The sequence below is a fragment of the Brachyhypopomus gauderio genome, chromosome 4 (genome assembly GCF_052324685.1).
Source record: "Brachyhypopomus gauderio isolate BG-103 chromosome 4, BGAUD_0.2, whole genome shotgun sequence".
Taxonomy (NCBI): domain Eukaryota; kingdom Metazoa; phylum Chordata; class Actinopteri; order Gymnotiformes; family Hypopomidae; genus Brachyhypopomus; species Brachyhypopomus gauderio.
The window spans coordinates 17,313,300-17,335,806 of NC_135214.1; the positions used below are offsets into that span (position 1 = coordinate 17,313,300).

The window sequence follows — 22,507 nt, forward strand, 5'->3', positions numbered from 1 at the left end:
AATGTATTGTAACAAACACTAGAGCTCATTAAGGGCAGATGAGGTCTGGTTAGTCTGTGTGAAGGTTTATGTCCTGTTCCTGATTTTGTGTGTGTGTGTGTGTGTGTGTGTGTGTGTGTGTGTGTGTGTGTGTGTGTGTGTGTGTGTGTGTGTGCATGTGTGCGAATGTGTGTGTATGGTTTTGCATTTAGGTGCTTGGATGGATCCGTAATGGTGAGTCCATGTTGAATGCCAGTATGGTGAATGCCAGCTCGCTGTCTGAGGCCGAACAATTACAAAGAGAGCATGAACAGTTCCAGCTAGCTATAGAGGTAAACACACACACACACACACACACACACACACACACACACACACACGCATACACACCTTTGCACACACGCACCCACATACACTTCTAAATGCCCTAAAACACATGTACCACAATAAAGCTCTGGAACTCATTTACCCAGATGAGCACAAAGCCTCTTTAAGAACCTATTAGCAACATTTTGATTGAATCAGCACGCAGGATGGAGCTGTATCACCCCTAATCCAGTCAGCATTGCACCGCCCGGCCCTCCCGCCAGAGGCAATAACACACTGGCGTGCTTGCCCGGAGGTGCAGGAGCCCAGTCACACTGCTGCCTCCTGGAAGAGCTTCATGCTCTGACCTTCAGGGCAAAGTCCTGTATGGAAGAGATTACCCTGACAGTATGCCAAGCGGATACTGCAGGAGCCATGAATCCTCATGGAACCATAACCCAGACAAGCATGGCAAAAGTGCTGACAGATTTATGACTCCGAGCGTCTTTACGGGCGTTTTTTTTTTGTTCTGGAGTTGGCAAATCACGGTCGTTGTTTCTTTCTGTGTTCTGGCATGGCTAGGCGATTTTAGCGTATGTGCAAGCGTGAGCACGGAGAACCTGACCTTCACCGTGAAGCACGGTTCCATATTTCATACGCATCACACACGGGACGGTTCCGTTCGGTTTCAGGAGCACGCTGTCTATGAAAAGAAAACTATACCCTGTCAGCCAGAAGAGAGAATATACCAGATGCTAACATCATATAAACGGTGTGTAGCCGTGCGCTGGGGGTTTTTCCCCCGTTATTTTGATGGTTCGTGTGGGAGTCTCGGTCAGCTGGGTGCTGAATGAGCCTGTGTGCTCCTCCCCCCTTGCAGGCTGTGGTTCGCCGTCATTTATCACCACGGTTTTTGGGGCCATGGCGAACCGGGCCCCTTCACCACTGCATGTGATCTTGCACGTGGTGGCTGTTAAAGCTCCATTCGCAGCAGGCCCTCCTGCGGGTGGGGACTCACGGCGTCTCCACCCCCGAGCGCCTACATCCCCAGCGCCCTCCTGCCAGAGACCCTCTCCGCATCCTCACCCGGCGTTCTGCCGTCTCTTAACGAGGCGTGAGCCCGCCACCTCACCCCCTTCCCTCTCTCCCCCGCGCGACAGTCGCTCTTCCACGCCAACTCACTGCAGAAGACGCACCAGAGCGCCCTGCAGGTGCAGCAGAAGGCGGAGGCTCTGATACAGGTGGGGCACTATGACCCCGAGGCCATCCGCGCCTGCGCCGAGAAGGTGGCCGTGCACTGGCAGCAGCTCATGCTGAAGATGGAGGACCGTCTGAAGCTGGTTAACGCCTCCGTGGCCTTCTACAAGACCTCGGAGCAGGTGAGGGTCCTGCTCACACCGCCACCTGCTGGCCGGCTGAGAACGGGTTAACCGCAAGCGTACTGACTGGTTGAACGGTCCCCTTAAATTAAAAAAGGATGATGAAAAAGATCAAGGCGATTCAAGGTGATTCACAAATAAAGATATAAAAGATCATTTGTTGATTGAATTCAATTACATTGATTTCAAGATTAAAAATTTAAGCCAGATATGCTAAATAAGATGTTTTAGACCAGGGGTGCCCACAGTTTTCAGCTTGCGAGCTACTTATAAGATGACCAAGTCAGAACACTTCCTTCGACGTAATGAGCACCCCTGTTTTAGACCCATTCATGTTCAGGTGATCCATGAATGGGTCTAAATGTTTAAGTGTGTAATTCGTGGATGGGTCTAAATGAGGGTTAATGCTATTACATGTGTGCATCTGCGCACGTGTGTGTGTGTGTGTGTGTGTCATGGCAGGTGTGCAGTGTCCTGGAGAGCTTGGAGCAGGAATACCGCAGGGACGAGGACTGGTGTGGAGGTCACGACAAGCTGGGACCCTTGGCAGAGTCTGACCATGTGCTTCCCCTCATCAACAAGCACCTGGAGCAGAAGGAGGCCTTCCTGAAGGTAAGAGCCCAACCCAGCAGCACCGGCGAGGCAGGCGGGCCCAGCGTCACCTCCCCACTCCCAGCCTGCCCAGAACGCTTCTTCCCATGCATAAAAACCAAATGAAAAGCTCCATTGTCTCTTCACATATGGAAGCATTTAGCTCCTTGTGTACATATAGAGGACGTGTATGTGGCTCTTGTCTTTTGAATAGTGCTGAATCTGTAGGGACTCAGTTCCTGTTTGTAAACAAAAAATATACGATGAACCCTACTGACTTCCAGTGCAGTTCAAAAGCTGTTATATCGCTTTGTGAGATGATCTTTCATGCATATCTGACAGTAATCTGATTTTGGGCCACTGCAATCCATTTTTCATGCTTCATAAATAAAAGTTTCCAGATTTTGAGATTTAATGTGGATGTAATTCTGCCTCTAATCCCTCCAACCTGTTCAGATCAGTTTTCAAAGTGTTAAAATCCTTGATTAAATTAATCAAAAAGTGCACAAGGAAAAAGTGGTATTTTTAATTCTCTTTTCTGTGTCTAAGCACTGCTAAGATCTGAGTTGAGAGTGTGTGGACATGTGAGTGGAAATGTGTGTGGACATGTGTGTGGATGTGTGTGAACATGTGAGTGAATGTGTGTGGACATGTGAGTGGATGTGAGTGGGCATTTGTACTGATCTCAAAGCGGTGTGGTGTGTGTGTGTGTGTGTGTGTGTGTGTGTGTGTGTGTGTGTGTGTGTGTGTGTGTGTGTGTGTGTGTGTGTGTGTGTGTGTGTGTGTGTGTTTGTGTGTGTGTGTGTGTTTTGGATTCCAGGCCTGCACACTAGCCCGCCGCAATGCTGAGGTCTTCCTCAAGTACATCCACCGCAACAACGTGAGCGCCCCCACCTCCCCTAGCAACGCCCGCGCTCCCGAGCAGCAGGTCAAAGGTCAGTCTGCACAACCCAGATTTCAGGAGGTGGGATGCAGCTGTGATTGTTCTGCAGTGGGTCTTACACCACATGACACGCTCTCAGCCATGTGGTTTGCTTTTGTTGCTCTCTTCTGTTTGGTGGATACAACTGAAGGGCTTTGTTCAACTTTGTTCTGATGGAGCCAGTGTTACTTGTCTGTAACCCAGATGAAGTTTCTCAAGTGCTGTAATAACTTATTGTGTGTGTGTGTGTGTGTGTGTGTGTGTGTGTGTGTGTGTGTGTGTGTGTGTGTGTGTGTGTGTGTGTGTGTGTTCTGCTTCAGCCATCCTGAATGAGCTGTTGCAGAGAGAGAACAGAGTCCTGCACTTCTGGACCATGAAGAAGCGCCGGCTGGACCAGTGTCAGCAGTACGTGGTGTTTGAGCGCAGTGCCAAACAGGTGAGACTCCACTGTACAGGACACACATACTCACACACACACACACACACACACACACACAACCCCCCATGAACACATACACACACCCGCCATGAACACACACACACACACACACCCGACATGAACACACACACACCCGACATGAACACACACACACCCACCATGAACACACACACCTGCCCTGAACACACACACATACACTCTGAACACACGCACACACACACACACACACACTCTGAACACATACACCCGCCATGAACACACACACACCCACCATGAACACACTCACACACCCGCCATGAACACACACACACACACACACACCCCATGAACACACACACACACACACCCGCCATGAACACACACACACACACACACACACACCCGTCATGAACACACACCTGTCATGAACACACACACATACCCACCATGAACACACACACCTGCCCTGAAAACACACACATACACTCTGAACACACACCCACACCCACTCTGAACACACACACACACACACACACCATGAACACACACACATCTGCCTTGAACACACACACCTTTCCTGAACACTCCTCACAACCTCCAATCATGTATATTGAGCACACCAACAGACCCCAAACTTCTCTCTGAACATGCTAACAGACAGCAGGTTTCTCTCTGACATGCTAACAGACAGCAGGTTTCTAACACCAATCTCTGCTTCCCTGCCTTGCTTGCTTGGTATGTCAGGCATTAGACTGGATCCAGGAGGCAGGCGAGTTCTTCCTCACCAGCCACACCTGCCTAGAACCAGCAGACTCTGTGGAGAAAACGGGTGTACTACTGAAGGAGTATGAGGAGTTCTGTGTCCCTGCTAAGGTAGGGTACACACACACACACACACACACACACACACACACACACACACACACACACACTCACACTCACACACACACACACACACACACACACACACACACACACACACACATTTTTGTTCCTTCCTTTTTTCTCTCTCTCTCTCTCCTCTATGTCTTTTGCTTTCTCCATTAGTGTGGAGCTTGAAGTGTTTAATGATCTCTGGTAATTCTGTCTTGCTCAGCAGATCAGATTTCCTATCTGCCCTGAGAGATAGCTGTTAGTGCTGACACAGAGGCCGTAGTCTGATTAAAACCAACCCTCACACACTGCCTACACAACATGCACAAAAAAGTCGCACCAGAAATCGCCCTAAAGTGCAAAAGCATTGCAACATATAAACTAAAACTGAAACACGCACCACTTACACATCCAAACATACCCTTCCTTGAAAAACCCGAGGCACACAGACACACACATGCGGAGAAGATATCACTCACACACACTTGTGCCCACTGGCTGCTTCGTCCTGCAGCAAACCAAGGAGAAGGTGAAACTGCTGATCCAGCTGGCCGACAACTTTGTGGAGAAAGGCCACGCCCATGTGGCCGAGCTGAAGAGATGGGTCAGCACCGTGGACAAGAGGTACCGCGACTTCTCCCTACGAATGGGACAGTACCGCTGCAGCCTGGAGGAGGTCCTGGGGGTCAGCTCTGAGGTGAGCTCAGCCACGCCCCTGCCACACCCTTGCCACGCCCCTCCCTGTGCCTGCCCTGTTCACACCCACTGAGAGATCTCTGCTGTGGCCCATAGCCGTGGTTCCCTGTGCTGTTCTTAAGGATTACTGGGACGGTCCAGTTTCACTCCAGCTCAGCTACAAACAGCTTTTCAGTGTAGGCCGCAGGGCTCAGGTTTGTTGGGCACCGGGGCGGAAGAATAAGAATAACGTGGACTGGAGTGCCTGAGGAATGGAGAAATGCTGACAGTATTTTATGTCAGAGCATTAAGACATTTGTACAGGTCAGATGTGTGTAAAGCAGAGTTACTGTACCACACGTTGTTAGTTCAGAGTAATGACTATTCAACTCCCTCTTTTCCCTGGGTTTTCAAATGCATTTTTAATGGACAGCCTGAGACTGTAATTAAAGTCATTAAACCATTAAGGTTCGTAAAGAGGCTTTATTACAGTGAAGCACAGAAGGCCCACATTAGCTGTGATGACCCTGAGGAAGAGTTCTCGCCATGCTCATTACCACACAGTACCACACAGTACCACACATTTCCAGTTTGCCAGCCGTGAAGTCCTTTAAACAGACCAATCACAATGCAGATGGATGAATTTGCTTTGTCAGTGATGGCTACTTTTATAAGGCATTATTTCTTATTCGGTAGTAGTTCTGATCTCACAGTGTGTGTGTGTGTGTGTGTGTGTGTGTGTGTGTGTGTGTCTGTGTGTGTCAGGATAATAAGGACTTGGAGTTGGACATTATTCCAGCCAGCCTCACAGACCCACAGGTCAAGCTCCGCGACCCCAACCATGAGGTCAACGAGGAGAAGAGGAAGTCAGCCAGGAAGAAAGAGTGAGTGGTTGAGGGGGCGTGAGTGGTTGAGGGAGAGTGAGTGGTTGAAGGAGAGTGAGTGGTTGAGGGTGAGTGAGTGGTTGAGGGTGTGTGAGTTGAGGGAGCGTGAGTGTTTGAGGGAGAGTGAGTGGTTGAGGGAGAGTGAGTGGTTGAGGGAGAGTGAGTTAAGGGAGAGTGAGTGGTTGAGGGTGAGTGAGTGGTTGAGGGTGAGTGAGTTGAGGGAGAGTGAGTGGTTGAGGGAGAGTGAGTGGTTGAGTTGAGGGAGCGTGAGTGGTTGAGGGAGAGTGAGTGGTTGAAGGAGAGTGAGTGGTTGAGGGTGAGTGAGTGGTTGAGGGTGTGTGAGTTGAGGGAGCGTGAGTGTTTGAGGGAGAGTGAGTGGTTGAGGGAGAGTGAGTGGTTGAGGGAGAGTGAGTTAAGGGAGAGTGAGTGGTTGAGGGTGAGTGAGTGGTTGAGGGTGAGTGAGTTAAGGGAGAGTGAGTGGTTGAGGGAGAGTGAGTGGTTGAGGGAGAGTGAGTGGTTGAGGGAGCGTGAGTGTTTGAGGGAGTGTGAGTGTTTGAGGGAGAGTGAGTGGTTGAGGGAGAGTGAGTGGTTGAGGGAGAGTGAGTGTTTGAGGGAGAGTGAGTGGTTGAGGGAGCGTGAGTGGTTGAGGGAGAGTGAGTGGTTGAGGGTGAGTGAGTTGAGGGAGCGTGAGTGTTTGAGGGAGAGTGAGTGGTTGAGGGTGAGTGAGTGGTTGAAGGAGAGTGAGTGGTTGAGGGAGTGTGAGTGATTGAGGGAGAGTGAGTGGTTGAGGGTGAGTGAGTTGAGGGAGAGTGAGTGGTTGAGGGAGAGTGAGTGGTTGAGGGAGCGTGAGTGGTTGAGGGAGAGTGAGTGGTTGAGGGAGCGTGAGTGGTTGAGGGAGAGTGAGTGATTGAGGGAGCGTGAGTGGTTGAGGGAGAGTGAGTGGTTGAGGGAGCGTGAGGGAGCGTGAGTGGTTGAGGGAGAGTGAGTGGTTGAGGGAGCGTGAGTGGTTGAGGGAGAGTGAGTGATTGAGGGAGCGTGAGTGGTTGAGGGAGAGTGAGTGGTTGAGGGAGCGTGAGTGGTTGAGGGAGAGTGAGTTAAGGGAGAGTGAGTGGTTGAGGGAGCGTGAGTGGTTGAAGGAGAGTGAGTGGTTGAGGAAGCGTGAGTGGTTGAGGGTGAGTGAGTGGTTGAGGGAGCATGAGTGGTTGAGGGAGAGTGAGTTAAGGGAGAGTGAGTGGTTAAGGGAGCGTGAGTGGTTGAAGGAGAGTGAGTGGTTGAGGAAGCGTGAGTGGTTGAGGGTGAGTGAGTGGTTGAGGGAGAGTGAGTGGTTGAGGGTGAGTGAGTTGAGGGAGAGTGAGTGGTTGAGGGAGCGTGAGTGGTTGAAGCAGAGTGAGTGGTTGAGGGAGAGTGAGTTAAGGGAGAGTGAGTGGTTGAGGGAGCGTGAGTGGTTGAGGGAGCGTGAGTGGTTGAGGGAGCGTGAGTGGTTGAGGGAGCGTGGTTGAGGGAGAGTGAGTTAAGGGAGAGTGAGTGGTTGAGGGTGAATGAGTGGTTGAAGGAGAGTGAGTGGTTGAGGGAGCGTGAGTGGTTGAGGGAGAATGAGTTAAGGGAGAGTGAGTGGTTGAGGGAGTGTGAGTGGTTGAGGGAGAGTGAGTTAAGGGAGAGTGAGTGGTTGAGGGTGAGTGAGTGGTTGAGGGTGAGTGAGTTAAGGGAGAGTGAGTGGTTGAGGGAGAGTGAGTGGTTGAGGGAGCGTGAGTGTTTGAGGGAGTGTGAGTGTTTGAGGGAGAGTGAGTGGTTGAGGGAGAGTGAGTGGTTGAGGGAGAGTGAGTGTTTGAGGGAGAGTGAGTGGTTGAGGGAGCGTGAGTGGTTGAGGGAGAGTGAGTGGTTGAGGGTGAGTGAGTTGAGGGAGCGTGAGTGTTTGAGGGAGAGTGAGTGGTTGAGGGTGAGTGAGTGGTTGAGGGAGAGTGAGTGGTTGAGGGAGTGTGAGTGATTGAGGGAGAGTGAGTGGTTGAGGGTGAGTGAGTTGAGGGAGAGTGAGTGGTTGAGGGAGAGTGAGTGGTTGAGGGAGCGTGAGTGGTTGAGGGAGAGTGAGTGGTTGAGGGAGCGTGAGTGGTTGAGGGAGAGTGAGTGATTGAGGGAGCGTGAGTGGTTGAGGGAGAGTGAGTGGTTGAGGGAGCGTGAGTGGTTGAGGGAGAGTGAGTTAAGGGAGAGTGAGTGGTTGAGGGAGCGTGAGTGGTTGAAGGAGAGTGAGTGGTTGAGGAAGCGTGAGTGGTTGAGGGTGAGTGAGTGGTTGAGGGAGCGTGAGTGGTTGAGGGAGAGTGAGTTAAGGGAGAGTGAGTGGTTAAGGGAGCGTGAGTGGTTGAAGGAGAGTGAGTGGTTGAGGAAGCGTGAGTGGTTGAGGGTGAGTGAGTGGTTGAGGGAGAGTGAGTGGTTGAGGGAGAGTGAGTGGTTGAGGGTGAGTGAGTTGAGGGAGAGTGAGTGGTTGAGGGAGCGTGAGTGGTTGAAGCAGAGTGAGTGGTTGAGGGAGAGTGAGTTAAGGGAGAGTGAGTGGTTGAGGGAGCGTGAGTGGTTGAGGGAGCGTGAGTGGTTGAGGGAGCGTGGTTGAGGGAGAGTGAGTTAAGGGAGAGTGAGTGGTTGAGGGTGAATGAGTGGTTGAAGGAGAGTGAGTGGTTGAGGGAGCGTGAGTGGTTGAGGGAGAATGAGTTAAGGGAGAGTGAGTGGTTGAGGGAGTGTGAGTGGTTGAGGGAGAGTGAGTGGTTGAGGGTGAGTGAGTTGAGGGAGAGTGAGTGTTTGAGGGAGAGTGAGTGGTTGAGGGAGAGTGAGTGGTTGAGGGTGAGTGAGTGGTTGAGGGTGTGTGAGTTGAGGGAGCGTGAGTGTTTGAGGGAGAGTGAGTGGTTGAGGGAGAGTGAGTGGTTGAGGGAGAGTGAGTTAAGGGAGAGTGAGTGGTTGAGGGTGAGTGAGTGGTTGTGGGTGAGTGAGTTGAGGGAGAGTGAGTGGTTGAGGGGAGTGAGTGGTTGAGGGAGAGTGAGTGGTTGAAGGAGAGTGAGTGGTTGAGGGAGCGTGAGTGTTTGAGGGAGCGTGAGTGTTTGAGGGAGAGTGAGTGGTTGAGGGAGAGTGAGTGTTTGAGGGAGAGTGAGTGGTTGAGGGAGCGTGAGTGGTTGAGGGAGAGTGAGTTAAGGGAGAGTGAGTGGTTGAGGGAGAGTGAGTGGTTGAGGGTGAGTGAGTTGAGGGACCGTGAGTGTTTGAGGGAGAGTGAGTGGTTGAGGGTGAGTGAGTGGTTGAGGGAGAGTGAGTGGTTGAGGGAGTGTGAGTGGTTGAGGGAGAGTGAGTGATTGAGGGAGCATGAGTGGTTGAGGGAGAGTGAGTGGTTGAGGGAGCGTGAGTGGTTGAGGGAGAGTGAGTTAAGGGAGAGTGAGTGGTTGAGGGAGCGTGAGTGGTTGAAGGAGAGTGAGTGGTTGAGGAAGCGTGAGTGGTTGAGGGTGAGTGAGTGGTTGAGGGAGAGTGAGTGGTTGAGGGAGAGTGAGTGGTTGAGGGTGAGTGAGTTGAGGGAGAGTGAGTGGTTGAGGGAGCGTGAGTGGTTGAAGCAGAGTGAGTGGTTGAGGGAGAGTGAGTTAAGGGAGAGTGAGTGGTTGAGGGAGCGTGAGTGGTTGAGGGTGAGTGAGTGGTTGAGGAAGCGTGAGTGGTTGAGGGTGAGTGAGTGGTTGAGGGAGAGTGAGTGGTTGAGGGTGAGTGAGTTGAGGGAGAGTGAGTGGTTGAGGGAGCGTGAGTGGTTGAAGCAGAGTGAGTGGTTGAGGGAGAGTGAGTTAAGGGAGAGTGAGTGGTTGAGGGAGCGTGAGTGGTTGAGGGTGAGTGAGTGGTTGAGGGAGCGTGAGTGGTTGAGAGAGCGTGAGTGGTTGAGGGAGCGTGGTTGAGGGAGAGTGAGTTAAGGGAGAGTGAGTGGTTGAGGGTGAATGAGTGGTTGAAGGAGAGTGAGTGGTTGAGGGAGCGTGAGTGGTTGAGGGAGAATGAGTTAAGGGAGAGTGAGTGGTTGAGGGAGTGTGAGTGGTTGAGGGAGAGTGAGTGGTTGAGGGTGAGTGAGTTGAGGGAGAGTGAGTGGTTGAGGGAGAGTGAGTGGTTGAGGGAGAGTGAGTGGTTGAAGGAGAGTGAGTGGTTGAGGGAGCGTGAGTGGTTGAAGGAGAGAGAGTGGCTGAGGGAGCGTGAGTGGTTGAAGGAGAGTGAGTGGTTGAGGGAGAGTGAGTGGTTGAGGGAGAGTGAGTTGAGGGAGAGTGAGTGGTTGAGGGAGCGTGAGTGGTTGAAGCAGAGTGAGTGGTTGAGGGAGAGTGAGTTAAGGGAGAGTGAGTGGTTGAGGGAGCGTGAGTGGTTGAGGGAGCGTGAGTGGTTGAGGGAGCGTGGTTGAGGGAGAGTGAGTTAAGGGAGAGTGAGTGGTTGAGGGTGAGTGAGTGGTTGAGGGTGAGTGAGTTAAGGGAGAGTGAGTGGTTGAGGGAGAGTGAGTGGTTGAGGGAGCGTGAGTGTTTGAGGGAGTGTGAGTGTTTGAGGGAGAGTGAGTGGTTGAGGGAGAGTGAGTGGTTGAGGGAGAGTGAGTGTTTGAGGGAGAGTGAGTGGTTGAGGGAGCGTGAGTGGTTGAGGGAGAGTGAGTGGTTGAGGGTGAGTGAGTTGAGGGAGCGTGAGTGTTTGAGGGAGAGTGAGTGGTTGAGGGTGAGTGAGTGGTTGAGGGAGAGTGAGTGGTTGAGGGAGTGTGAGTGAATGAGGGAGAGTGAGTGGTTGAGGGTGAGTGAGTTGAGGGAGAGTGAGTGGTTGAGGGAGAGTGAGTGGTTGAGGGAGCGTGAGTGGTTGAGGGAGAGTGAGTGGTTGAGGGAGCGTGAGTGGTTGAGGGAGAGTGAGTGATTGAGGGAGCGTGAGTGGTTGAGGGAGAGTGAGTGGTTGAGGGAGCGTGAGTGGTTGAGGGAGAGTGAGTTAAGGGAGAGTGAGTGGTTGAGGGAGCGTGAGTGGTTGAAGGAGAGTGAGTGGTTGAGGGTGAGTGAGTTGAGGGAGAGTGAGTGTTTGAGGGAGAGTGAGTGGTTGAGGGAGAGTGAGTGGTTGAGGGTGAGTGAGTGGTTGAGGGTGTGTGAGTTGAGGGAGCGTGAGTGTTTGAGGGAGAGTGAGTGGTTGAGGGAGAGTGAGTGGTTGAGGGAGAGTGAGTTAAGGGAGAGTGAGTGGTTGAGGGTGAGTGAGTGGTTGTGGGTGAGTGAGTTGAGGGAGAGTGAGTGGTTGAGGGGAGTGAGTGGTTGAGGGAGAGTGAGTGGTTGAAGGAGAGTGAGTGGTTGAGGGAGCGTGAGTGTTTGAGGGAGCGTGAGTGTTTGAGGGAGAGTGAGTGGTTGAGGGAGAGTGAGTGTTTGAGGGAGAGTGAGTGGTTGAGGGAGCGTGAGTGGTTGAGGGAGAGTGAGTTAAGGGAGAGTGAGTGGTTGAGGGAGAGTGAGTGGTTGAGGGTGAGTGAGTTGAGGGACCGTGAGTGTTTGAGGGAGAGTGAGTGGTTGAGGGTGAGTGAGTGGTTGAGGGAGAGTGAGTGGTTGAGGGAGTGTGAGTGGTTGAGGGAGAGTGAGTGATTGAGGGAGCATGAGTGGTTGAGGGAGAGTGAGTGGTTGAGGGAGCGTGAGTGGTTGAGGGAGAGTGAGTTAAGGGAGAGTGAGTGGTTGAGGGAGCGTGAGTGGTTGAAGGAGAGTGAGTGGTTGAGGAAGCGTGAGTGGTTGAGGGTGAGTGAGTGGTTGAGGGAGAGTGAGTGGTTGAGGGAGAGTGAGTGGTTGAGGGTGAGTGAGTTGAGGGAGAGTGAGTGGTTGAGGGAGCGTGAGTGGTTGAAGCAGAGTGAGTGGTTGAGGGAGAGTGAGTTAAGGGAGAGTGAGTGGTTGAGGGAGCGTGAGTGGTTGAGGGTGAGTGAGTGGTTGAGGAAGCGTGAGTGGTTGAGGGTGAGTGAGTGGTTGAGGGAGAGTGAGTGGTTGAGGGTGAGTGAGTTGAGGGAGAGTGAGTGGTTGAGGGAGCGTGAGTGGTTGAAGCAGAGTGAGTGGTTGAGGGAGAGTGAGTGTTTGAGGGAGAGTGAGTGGTTGAGGGAGCGTGAGTGGTTGAGGGAGAGTGAGTTAAGGGAGAGTGAGTGGTTGAGGGAGAGTGAGTGGTTGAGGGTGAGTGAGTTGAGGGACCGTGAGTGTTTGAGGGAGAGTGAGTGGTTGAGGGTGAGTGAGTGGTTGAGGGAGAGTGAGTGGTTGAGGGAGTGTGAGTGGTTGAGGGAGAGTGAGTGATTGAGGGAGCATGAGTGGTTGAGGGAGAGTGAGTGGTTGAGGGAGCGTGAGTGGTTGAGGGAGAGTGAGTTAAGGGAGAGTGAGTGGTTGAGGGAGCGTGAGTGGTTGAAGGAGAGTGAGTGGTTGAGGAAGCGTGAGTGGTTGAGGGTGAGTGAGTGGTTGAGGGAGAGTGAGTGGTTGAGGGAGAGTGAGTGGTTGAGGGTGAGTGAGTTGAGGGAGAGTGAGTGGTTGAGGGAGCGTGAGTGGTTGAAGCAGAGTGAGTGGTTGAGGGAGAGTGAGTTAAGGGAGAGTGAGTGGTTGAGGGAGCGTGAGTGGTTGAGGGTGAGTGAGTGGTTGAGGAAGCGTGAGTGGTTGAGGGTGAGTGAGTGGTTGAGGGAGAGTGAGTGGTTGAGGGTGAGTGAGTTGAGGGAGAGTGAGTGGTTGAGGGAGCGTGAGTGGTTGAAGCAGAGTGAGTGGTTGAGGGAGAGTGAGTTAAGGGAGAGTGAGTGGTTGAGGGAGCGTGAGTGGTTGAGGGTGAGTGAGTGGTTGAGGGAGCGTGAGTGGTTGAGAGAGCGTGAGTGGTTGAGGGAGCGTGGTTGAGGGAGAGTGAGTTAAGGGAGAGTGAGTGGTTGAGGGTGAATGAGTGGTTGAAGGAGAGTGAGTGGTTGAGGGAGCGTGAGTGGTTGAGGGAGAATGAGTTAAGGGAGAGTGAGTGGTTGAGGGAGTGTGAGTGGTTGAGGGAGAGTGAGTGGTTGAGGGTGAGTGAGTTGAGGGAGAGTGAGTGGTTGAGGGAGAGTGAGTGGTTGAGGGAGAGTGAGTGGTTGAAGGAGAGTGAGTGGTTGAGGGAGCGTGAGTGGTTGAAGGAGAGAGAGTGGCTGAGGGAGCGTGAGTGGTTGAAGGAGAGTGAGTGGTTGAGGGAGAGTGAGTGGTTGAGGGAGAGTGAGTGGTTGAAGGAGAGTGAGTGGTTGAGGGAGCGTGAGTGGTTGAAGGAGAGTGAGTGGTTGAGGGAGCATGAGTGGTTGAGGGAACGTGAGTGGTTGAAGGAGAGTGAGTGGTTGAGGGAGAGTGAGTGGTTGAGGGAGCGTGAGTGGTTGAGGGAGCGTGAGTGGTTGAAGGAGAGTGAGTGGTTGAGGGAGAGTGAGTGGTTGAAGGAGAGTGAGTGGTTGAGGGAGCGTGAGTGGTTGAAGGAGAGTGAGTGGTTGAGGGAGCGTGAGTGGTTGAGGGAACGTGAGTGTTTGAAGCAGAGTGAGTGGTTGAGGGAGAGTGAGTTAAGGGAGAGTGAGTGGTTGAGGGAGCGTGAGTGGTTGAGGGAGCGTGAGTGGTTGAAGGAGAGTGAGTGGTTGAGGGAGCGTGAGTGGTTGAGGGAGCGTGAGTGGTTGAAGGAGAGTGAGTGGTTGAGGGAGCGTGAGTGGTTAAGGGAGCATCAGCAAAGAGCAGCGTCCGCAGCTCCAGGGACGTTCCTTCATCTTCATAAAGCTCCTGGGCCTGCAGTGGGAACATGACAGCAACATTAATATGAAATCCAAAAACACAGATTGAAAAGATTTAATTTAAATTCAATGACTGTAAAGTCATTCAGTAGCCGTGACGTGTAGTAACATGTTTTGATTTCTTTGTGGCAAGTAAAAAAAAAGATCTGGAAACTGATCAAATCTTGATGAGGAATGAAATTTGAGACCCATAAAAGTTTATCAAAATGTTGTTTTATAACCTTATTCTCTCAAATGAAGATTATCATTATTATCAGAATGATTTTTACATTAATTGTTATACTAGTAATAAAATGTATTGCTGTAATTATTTTAATCTTTATAGTATGGTCTTCCTAATTTGTGTGTGTGTGTGTGTGTGTACAGATTTATCATGGCAGAGTTACTGCAAACTGAAAAAGCCTATGTCAGAGACCTCCACGAGTGTTTAGAGGTGAGAAGCAACACTTTTCCCACATTCTCCTCTTCCCTGTCACTAAATGTGCTAATCAACACAATTCAGTATTATATTGAAAATCACAACTCAGCATAATTAATTTGTATGACATATGTTTCATCTTGTGTATGTATGTGCTTGTGTGTGCTTTTGTGTGTGTGTGTGTGTGTGTGTGTGTGTGTGTGTGTGTGTGTGTGTGTGTGTGTGTGTAGACATACCTGTGGGAGATGACCAGCGGGGTGGAGGAGATACCACCAGGAATTGCCAACAAAGAACATGTCATTTTTGGAAACATTCAGGAGATTTATGACTTCCACAATAAGTATGGGCTGGTCTCCCAACACTAAAGAGTATTACATCATGTTTTCCTCACCATGATGCACACACTGTGTTGCTAAATCAGACCTTTGTTCTTGTGTGGATAAAGGATGAATCGTAGGAATATATTTTCCTTTTAAAATAAGCTTAAAATATGTAAATGCATGCAAATGTAATGCTGTATTCCTGATACAATGTGCCACTTAATTAGGCCTATGATTAAGCAAGCTTTTCATCTTTGTTTTTGTTTAGTATCTTCCTGAAAGAATTGATCAATTATGAACAGTTACCAGAGGATGTCGGTCACTGTTTTGTCACGTGGGTAAGTGTGTCACATTGGTAAGTGTGTTACATGGGTATGTGTCACATGGATAAGTGTGTCACATGGGTAAGTGCCACTGTGGCCTAAAAACAGTCCTTCCAGAATAAGAGTGGTGAATAATTTTTCAGATTCCAATTCCAAATGTGCAAACTGAAATCTTAGATCTTACATATATGCACAATTTGACTGTGGGATCATTTGTACTCCTGCATGAATTATCTAAAGGAACTATCTCTGACCTCCAACAGTGTTTAATTTTTTTATGCATATGAGGTTAAAATGTAAATGAACAATATCTTTTACTTTTGTTTTGTTTTGCATTTTCCAGGCGGATAAATTCCAAATTTACGTGACTTATTGTAAAAACAAGCCGGATTCCAGCCAGCTAATCCTGGAGCATGCTGGGAATTTTTTTGATGTAAGAGCATCTCTGATCCCAGTGATATACTTCTCTATTCTACTGTTTTACCACCTTGGCAGTAATTTCTACTTTCATTTATTCATTTATTTAGACAGTTCCAGCCAGGGACCAATGGAAAAAACAGCCCTGAGCATATTTTTGCTATTTTAAACTGGGGCTTTGAGAAAATGTTTGACTTACCAGCTAGGTGATGCCAGCTAGCCATGGAACCTAAATTAAGTTACCAATTTGCCAATTATAGGAATTATAGGACACAGTCCTGTTAACCCAGTGAAAGTAAACACTGATGTACGTAGTGATGACGTACATGGCTGTACTGAATGCTAGGTACTGAATGCTGAGTAAGAAATGCTAAGTACTGAGTATTACATGTTCCATACAGGAAATTCAGCAGAGGCACGGCTTGGCAAACTCCATCTCCTCCTACCTTATCAAGCCTGTTCAGAGGATCACCAAATACCAGCTCCTTCTCAAGGTGCTGAGTGTGTGTGTGTGTGTGTGTGTGTGTGTGTGTGTGTGTGTGTGTGTGTGTGTGTGTGTGTGTGTGTGTGTGTGCGTGCGTGCGTGCCTGCGTGTGTGTGTGTGTGTGCATTCTAGTTTCCATTTGGTCTGACTTGTCTAGGTGTCCATCCAGTACGATGTTCTCCTGGATACAATCATATAAGTCACTTTGCTTGTCACTTCTCACTTCTTCCGCCCATCTGCTATTTTGAGCTTATTATAAAATAAGCTACATTAGTGGGGAGTCTAATGGAATCACAGTGTCTGGTTTTGGCAACCCTAGTGTACGTGTTTATTTGTAAGAGGGGATAAAAGAGATATCAGCTCTCAGACAGAAATCAGACAGAATCCAAAGATTGCTGATAATTTGGTTTCCCCAAGGAACAACCACAGCTTTTAAGTATCTGCCTCTCCCTCCTCACTATCTATCTCTTCTCTCTCTCTCTCTCTCTCTCTCTCTCTCTCTCTCTCTCTCTCTCTCTCTCTCTCTCTCTCTCTCTCTCTCCCCCCTTCCTCTCTGTCTGTTGTGACTGTCTGAGGAGATTAGCAGGTCAGCAACCATAGCAAACATCTTAGTTTTCTCTCATTTTCACATAAAAACCCTTATGAACATACTGTCCTTTTCCAAAAGCCATACGAGAATAAATTAGATGTTTACTTCGTCCACACAGCATGAAAGCACGCCATCGCGTTCTGATTTTGGGTGGTGTGTGCGTCATGGGACTTGACCTGTAGGTTTTTTTCTTTGGTTGGTATGAACATGCTTGTCCTCTTAAAGCCATACAAGAAATGCCATTTTTAGGCCTCAGATTTCATTTTAGATCAAAATTTGATCAGTTCACGCGCCTGTGTTGGCCCTCAGGAGCTGCTGAGCTGTTGTGAGGAGGGTAAAGGGGAGATGAAGGAGGGGTTGGAGGTGATGCTGGGAGTCCCGAAGAGAGCCAACGATGCCATGCACCTCAGCATGCTGGAAGGTAGGCGCGACCTCTGGTGACCTTGTCCACACGGCACCCACACCACATGGCAGCGAGAGCTCACCCAAAACCTCACAGCAGAAGCCCGGAGCACCCTATGTGCTCTCGTTTGGAGAATGTGCTCATAAACGGAGAGATCTGTGTGTGCTTAGTGTTTGTCTGTGGCAAATCAGTTCAGATTATCCATCATGGTATGAATCTGCTTTGTCCTGTGGAACTCTGAAACCGTTACCTCCTGTGACCTCTCACCTCTCACCTCTGGCCTTGCCGCAGGTTTTGATGAGAACATGGACGTGCAGGGTGAGCTGATCCTACAGGACACGTTCCAGGTGTGGGACCCCAAATCGCTGATCCGCAAGGGCCGTGACCGCCACCTCTTCCTCTTCGAAATCTGCCTCGTCTTCAGCAAGGAGATCAAAGATTCAGCGGGACACACTAAATACGTCTACAAGAACAAACTACTGGTACTCTGGGTCATGTAGTATTATTACATTACACGTAAAAGTACAATTTGGAATTACAGTGTCCACCATTGTTGTAAATACAATTTTTAGTGTGAGTCTTTCTCAGCTTCTCAGCGAGCATACTAATTTTGTGAAATTCCAAACAATCATGTTGGTAATTGTTTTATGTTTTATGTAAAGTATTTCAAGGTTCAATAGTCAAAACTGAAGAAACACAACCTCTAGTGGTTAAGTCAGTGAACACAGAAACACTAATTATTTTATTTTATTTTTTACTTTGGCATATGTTCAATACAGCATGCCTCGAAGATCTATGATGGCCTGCAGAGTTCCTAGCATTACCAACGCTGTCGTGACTTCACTTTTAGCTTTGCATTAGGCTGCTCATTAATAAAAATTATTTAACAAGTTGTTAGCAAAGGTGAAGCACGTTATCAAATATGTTATATGTTATCTCAGGGTAGGAGTGCTTGTATGCAGTGGGCTGTATAAATCATTATCATCAGGAGAAAGCTGCTCTGCTCTCCTCCACTGATTCATTCTCCCGTGTCTGGCATTTCGCCATATGTGGTGTTGTCCACAACGAAATGTAGTTTTGTGATTTTTTTTTTGTTGCATTGGGAGCTACAAGCCAGGGGTGGGTTTCCCGAAACGTTCTTAGCGCTAAGTAGGCCCTACTTCTTAACCTCGTATGAAACGTACGAGGTTAAGAAGTACTTAGCGCTACGAACGTTTCGGGAAACCCACCCTAGTTTGATGCAGTTGACCAGCACTGCATGTTTCTCAGAAGGTGGTTGAGCTAAAGTAGCACTTTACTTCAGTATAGACCGTCAAACTGATTGCATAATCACTTAACAAACTAAACGCTAAACAAGACCATCGTTTGCTTCGTTTTGGTTTACGCTTTTTTTTCTTGGTCAGAGATGCAGTGGTCGCTTGGCTGTTGGTCCAGCCTCAATATATTTCGTTGTAAAATATCATATTTTATCCACTTATCCATGATTGGTAAAACTTTTTTGCTAATAATTTAATTAATATCTGTTACACCTGAACTTCCGTTTCGTAAAATATCTATATGGACTGGAAGGATTTTTACTTTGAAAAACATTAAAGCAAAAGAAACGTTGGGCTAACAGGTTCCTAGTAGTACCACTATGGCCCACTAGAGGGCCACCGCGCACAGGTTAAAACTGCTGCTCTAGTAAGGATCTATACTCTGTTCATCACGTAAAGTCTGTCACTCAACTCAGTGCATTATATAGATTTATATAGATTACATTTACATTACATAAAGTGACTGACGACGATAAACAGAAAACAAGATTGCGTCCTAGGATGTAGTTTTTCAAACTGCAGGTTTTCTCAGGCACCTAATGCACATGCGCTGATGCCATTGCTGAAATAATGTTCTATATAACTCAGTTGTTTGAATTAGTAAGAAAATATGATAATGCACATTTAAATATCATCTTTAAGAAGAAGAAAATATAACTATGCTTAAATGTGCATCTGCTGGATCATTTGTACAGCATATGATGAGCAGAGTTCAAGGATATCATTGTAGATTTTCATGCATATTGACACATGGACACTACCAGGCACACCAAAGCAAGCTTAGAAGTGCGTGAGTTTAGACCCGTTTGTGCAGTTCACACCTGTATATATCACAAGATGTTTATCAGAGAGCTTAAAGACAAGACAAGCAGGTGTGTGTCTGCATGTTTACGGGAGTGTGTGTGTGAGAGGAGCCCGTCCCTGTTTAAGGGGATGTGACGCTTGAGCTCTTATGATGTCTCCTATGTCCTCTTGGTTTTCAGACATCTGAACTGGGGGTGACGGAACACATCGAGGGAGATCCCTGTAAATTTGCACTGTGGGCGGGACGGACGCCCTCGTCCGACAACAAGACCGTCCTCAAGGTCCGTGCTATCTGCGTTTAAACAAACACGTCCACTCCCTCACCGCACCTGTGCTTGATCAACACACCTGTGCTCAGGTGGACTCAGACTTTAGAACTCCCAGGGTATTACTGCTGTGCACACAGTAGCCTGTTACTATCATGAAGAATCTGGTTTAAGGTTTAAAATTGGGAACGCTGGTGACTAAAAACACAGGGATGGTATTTAAAGACCCACACAGTTCTTTATTATCACCTTGGGCCCAAGGTGCACACAAGGTGAATAGGGTGGAGATGGATGGTTAAGGTGGAGGAGGTGTAAGTGGGTGATAAAGGTGAAGTGAGGTAGGTGTAGATGGATAGGTAGGGGTGCAGATAGATGTTTTACAAACACTACAGCAGAGAGAAACAAACAAACATTACAAGCTCCACTCTTGAGTTATGTATCCAGACATTACGAATGGATCACTCATCATGTAGCACGTCTTGAGATTTCAAAGCAATCAGAACAGATTCACTCTTATATACAACAACTACATGATAAGGAAATAGCATCCTGTTCCTTATAGACCCTACTGCATGCTTCCTGTCAGTAGGACTATGGCCTTCTGGTGTGGCTACAATGGGCAAGTATGTGGCCTGGATTATAGGGAAAGTCTCTGGTACAATCCGCAGGCGTCTAGCATAGAGGCGAAGCAGGAATGGATCAGAAACATTCGGGAGGTGATCCAGGAGAGGATCATCCACCTGAAGGGGGCGCTGAAGGAGCCCATTCCAATACCCAAAACTCCCGCCAAGCCACGCAACAACAGCAAGAGGTCAGCCACGACACTCGGCCCGCTCTGGCCGTTAGACCACGGGCCACGGCATCACAGAAACTTTCACAACCTTGAAAATCTGCTTCTGTTTTGTGTGTGTTTGTGTGTGTGTGTGTTTGCATGTGCAGGGAAGCTGGAGAGGATATGGACAGTCAGGGAGATGGCAGCAGTCAGCCAGACACCATCTCCATTGCGTCTCGGACATCTCAGAACACAGTTGACAGTGACAAGGTAGCTGTGTGCTTGACTCTTCTCCCTCTGAGTCCTGCTTCTGTCTGTCAGCCATCTCACACTGCAGTCATGACCTGAACGGGCAGTTGATCATTTAAAAAAATTGTTCAGCTCAACAAACTCTTTCCATTTAAATATCTTTTAATTGAAAGATTTTAGGGTTCAACAAAATATTTTGGTTGCATCTAAAATCACATATGTACTATACATAAGCCGTAACATTTGTGAGGTTAAATACTGTCAGTTGGAATCTAAATGGCATTTTTGACCTTGTTTCGTATGGTAGTATCTGTTTGGATGCTGTGAATTAGCCTGCTGACTCCACCCTTAACATAGTCATGTGACCATTGATTGACACATGAATGTGAAACAGGGTTTCCTGCCCTTTTTCTTCTGTGTTTAGCAGGGGTCTTGTCATATTGGTGTAGATATGGTAGTCAAGATGGAGATTTATATTTAGTGTGTCAGTTAATCATGTAAAATCATGCAAAGTCTGTTTAGGTTGTGTTCTGGTGTGTGTCCTTATAGGAACTATGAGAAGCCCTATGACATCAAAGTAAGATACATTGTTTGCACGTGTTTGACATTTGTCGTATGTACGTGACGAGGACGTTTACGTGTGTGTACGTGTATGTGTGTGTGTGTGAGGTGTGAGATGTGACTTGATCTTGCCCAAAACAAAGCTGGAACTGTCAGTGCTGAGTGGGTTTGTTCTCGTGTTGTTGTACTTACCAGGGAAATGTCAGTGCTGTATATCAGCAGGAGGTAACGTGTGTGTGTGTGTGTGTGTGTGTGTGTATGTGTGTCATGGTGACAGAGAGAGAGAGAGAGATTGTGTATGTGCGCACACACGTGCATGTGACATAGTGACAGCGTCATAAAGAGAAGCACACACACAGTGTGTGTGTGTGTGTGTGCGCGCGCGTGCGTGCGTGCGTGCGTGTGTGTGTGTGTGTATGCTGGGTCACAGAGCGCGTGTTTTCCTCCCTTCTCTGCGTGGGAGTGCTGTGTAGAAGAGTTTGGCTCTCCACACCAGCTCGTGGGTAGATGTTGTTTGTTTCTGACCTGGAGAAGAATGTAATGACCACCGTGCTTTTGCAAACAGCTAGACGCTAATGCGTCCGTGCACTTGTGTACGATGTGGGTTTTTTTGTTTTTTTATTTATAAGTTTGTCAACGTTGGTGGTTCCGTAGTGGACGTTGTCAGGGACGTGTAAATGACTCCAGACTGCTCTGAGGTCTACGCCACGTCTACTCGGGGACGAAGCCTCTGCTCCCTGTCTATACGCACCCACCTGGGTTTGTGGTGCTGTCTCTCTCTCTCTCTCTCTCTCTCTCTCTCTCTCTCTCTCTCTCTCTCTCTCTCTGTAGAAATGCTCTTTCTTCTTTGAATGTCTTTAGGTGTTATGCCATTTTTCTCATAGCACATAATGTTGATGGCGTACACATGGGACACAGACACCCTGTCCATCTCCATGGCGTCTCTGGCCATTAGCTTTGGGGAAAAAAAAACTTACACTGTGCTTTATTGCAGATAACAAAGCAGTGATTTCATTTGAACATATATAACTGAAAATGCAAACAGTCAAATATACTTCTAAATAATATTAAGCCAGCAAGTTTATTTTCTGTCCCTTTGTCTTATGATTTTGTTTTTAGGGAGCAGGCTTATCTTCTGTCTCCCTTTCTGTGTTTCGTGAGGACACATGGACACTGTCCAGAGTCCACTCCTCCTCCTCGGTTCTGGCTGTCTTATCTCTGCCTTGTACCTAGCAGCATACATAGTGACTATACTGTTGAATATTTACTGTGGAATAAGCTTCTGCTACACACACACACAGAACAGACGGGCATTTCCCAGCTGTAGGACGGTGTGTGTGTGTGCGTGTGTTTGGAGTAATGGCTCCAGCCCTGACAACCCTCCCCCAGTGGTAGGGCTTCAGCTGGGCCCAGCCTGTGTGGTTCGCTCCTGTTCTCTGCCACACTTCCCCATCTCCACACACGCCTGTCTCCTGCCCACCCCACCATCCTGGGGTTTCCCTCTCGCCCTCCCAGCCTACGTGTGTCAGGTGAAGATCTGATGAGCGCGCTTGCCTGCGGACGAACCACACTAGGAGTCCTGAAGCTGGATCCCGGCAAAGGAAATCAGGCGGCCATGTAAAAGGGCTTGACCGAGATGCATCTTCTGCAGAGGAAGTTCTCCGCCTGGTACTGTAGCCTTCAGACTGGTACTAATGGTACTAATGGTACTAATGGTACTAATGCCTTCAGACATGACTGCAGCGACAGACAGTGCCTGCTAGATAATGAAGCTATTCTCCCCTCCACACCACTGTATCTGTGTGTCACAAGACCATCCGCGTGCTACA

At 48.9% G+C, this 22,507-nt stretch overlaps 1 protein-coding gene across 2 annotated transcripts in view; it reads left to right on the forward strand.

Moving 5' to 3' along the window:
* Positions 1-22,507, forward strand: part of kalrna (kalirin RhoGEF kinase a) — a 151,555-nt gene that overhangs the window by 96,709 nt on the left and 32,339 nt on the right. For both annotated transcript variants that reach the window (XM_077002742.1, XM_077002744.1), the window contains exons 16-33: positions 192-311; positions 1,446-1,664; positions 2,127-2,276; positions 3,076-3,190; positions 3,498-3,613; positions 4,340-4,468; positions 4,983-5,165; positions 5,909-6,027; positions 14,123-14,189; positions 14,405-14,514; positions 14,763-14,832; positions 15,161-15,250; positions 15,636-15,728; positions 16,617-16,728; positions 17,002-17,192; positions 19,010-19,111; positions 19,765-19,907; positions 20,036-20,138. In XM_077002742.1, coding sequence (XP_076858857.1) covers positions 192-311; positions 1,446-1,664; positions 2,127-2,276; positions 3,076-3,190; positions 3,498-3,613; positions 4,340-4,468; positions 4,983-5,165; positions 5,909-6,027; positions 14,123-14,189; positions 14,405-14,514; positions 14,763-14,832; positions 15,161-15,250; positions 15,636-15,728; positions 16,617-16,728; positions 17,002-17,192; positions 19,010-19,111; positions 19,765-19,907; positions 20,036-20,138 — 2,232 coding nt within the window. The remainder of the gene's footprint in view (positions 1-191; positions 312-1,445; positions 1,665-2,126; positions 2,277-3,075; positions 3,191-3,497; positions 3,614-4,339; positions 4,469-4,982; positions 5,166-5,908; positions 6,028-14,122; positions 14,190-14,404; positions 14,515-14,762; positions 14,833-15,160; positions 15,251-15,635; positions 15,729-16,616; positions 16,729-17,001; positions 17,193-19,009; positions 19,112-19,764; positions 19,908-20,035; positions 20,139-22,507) is intronic.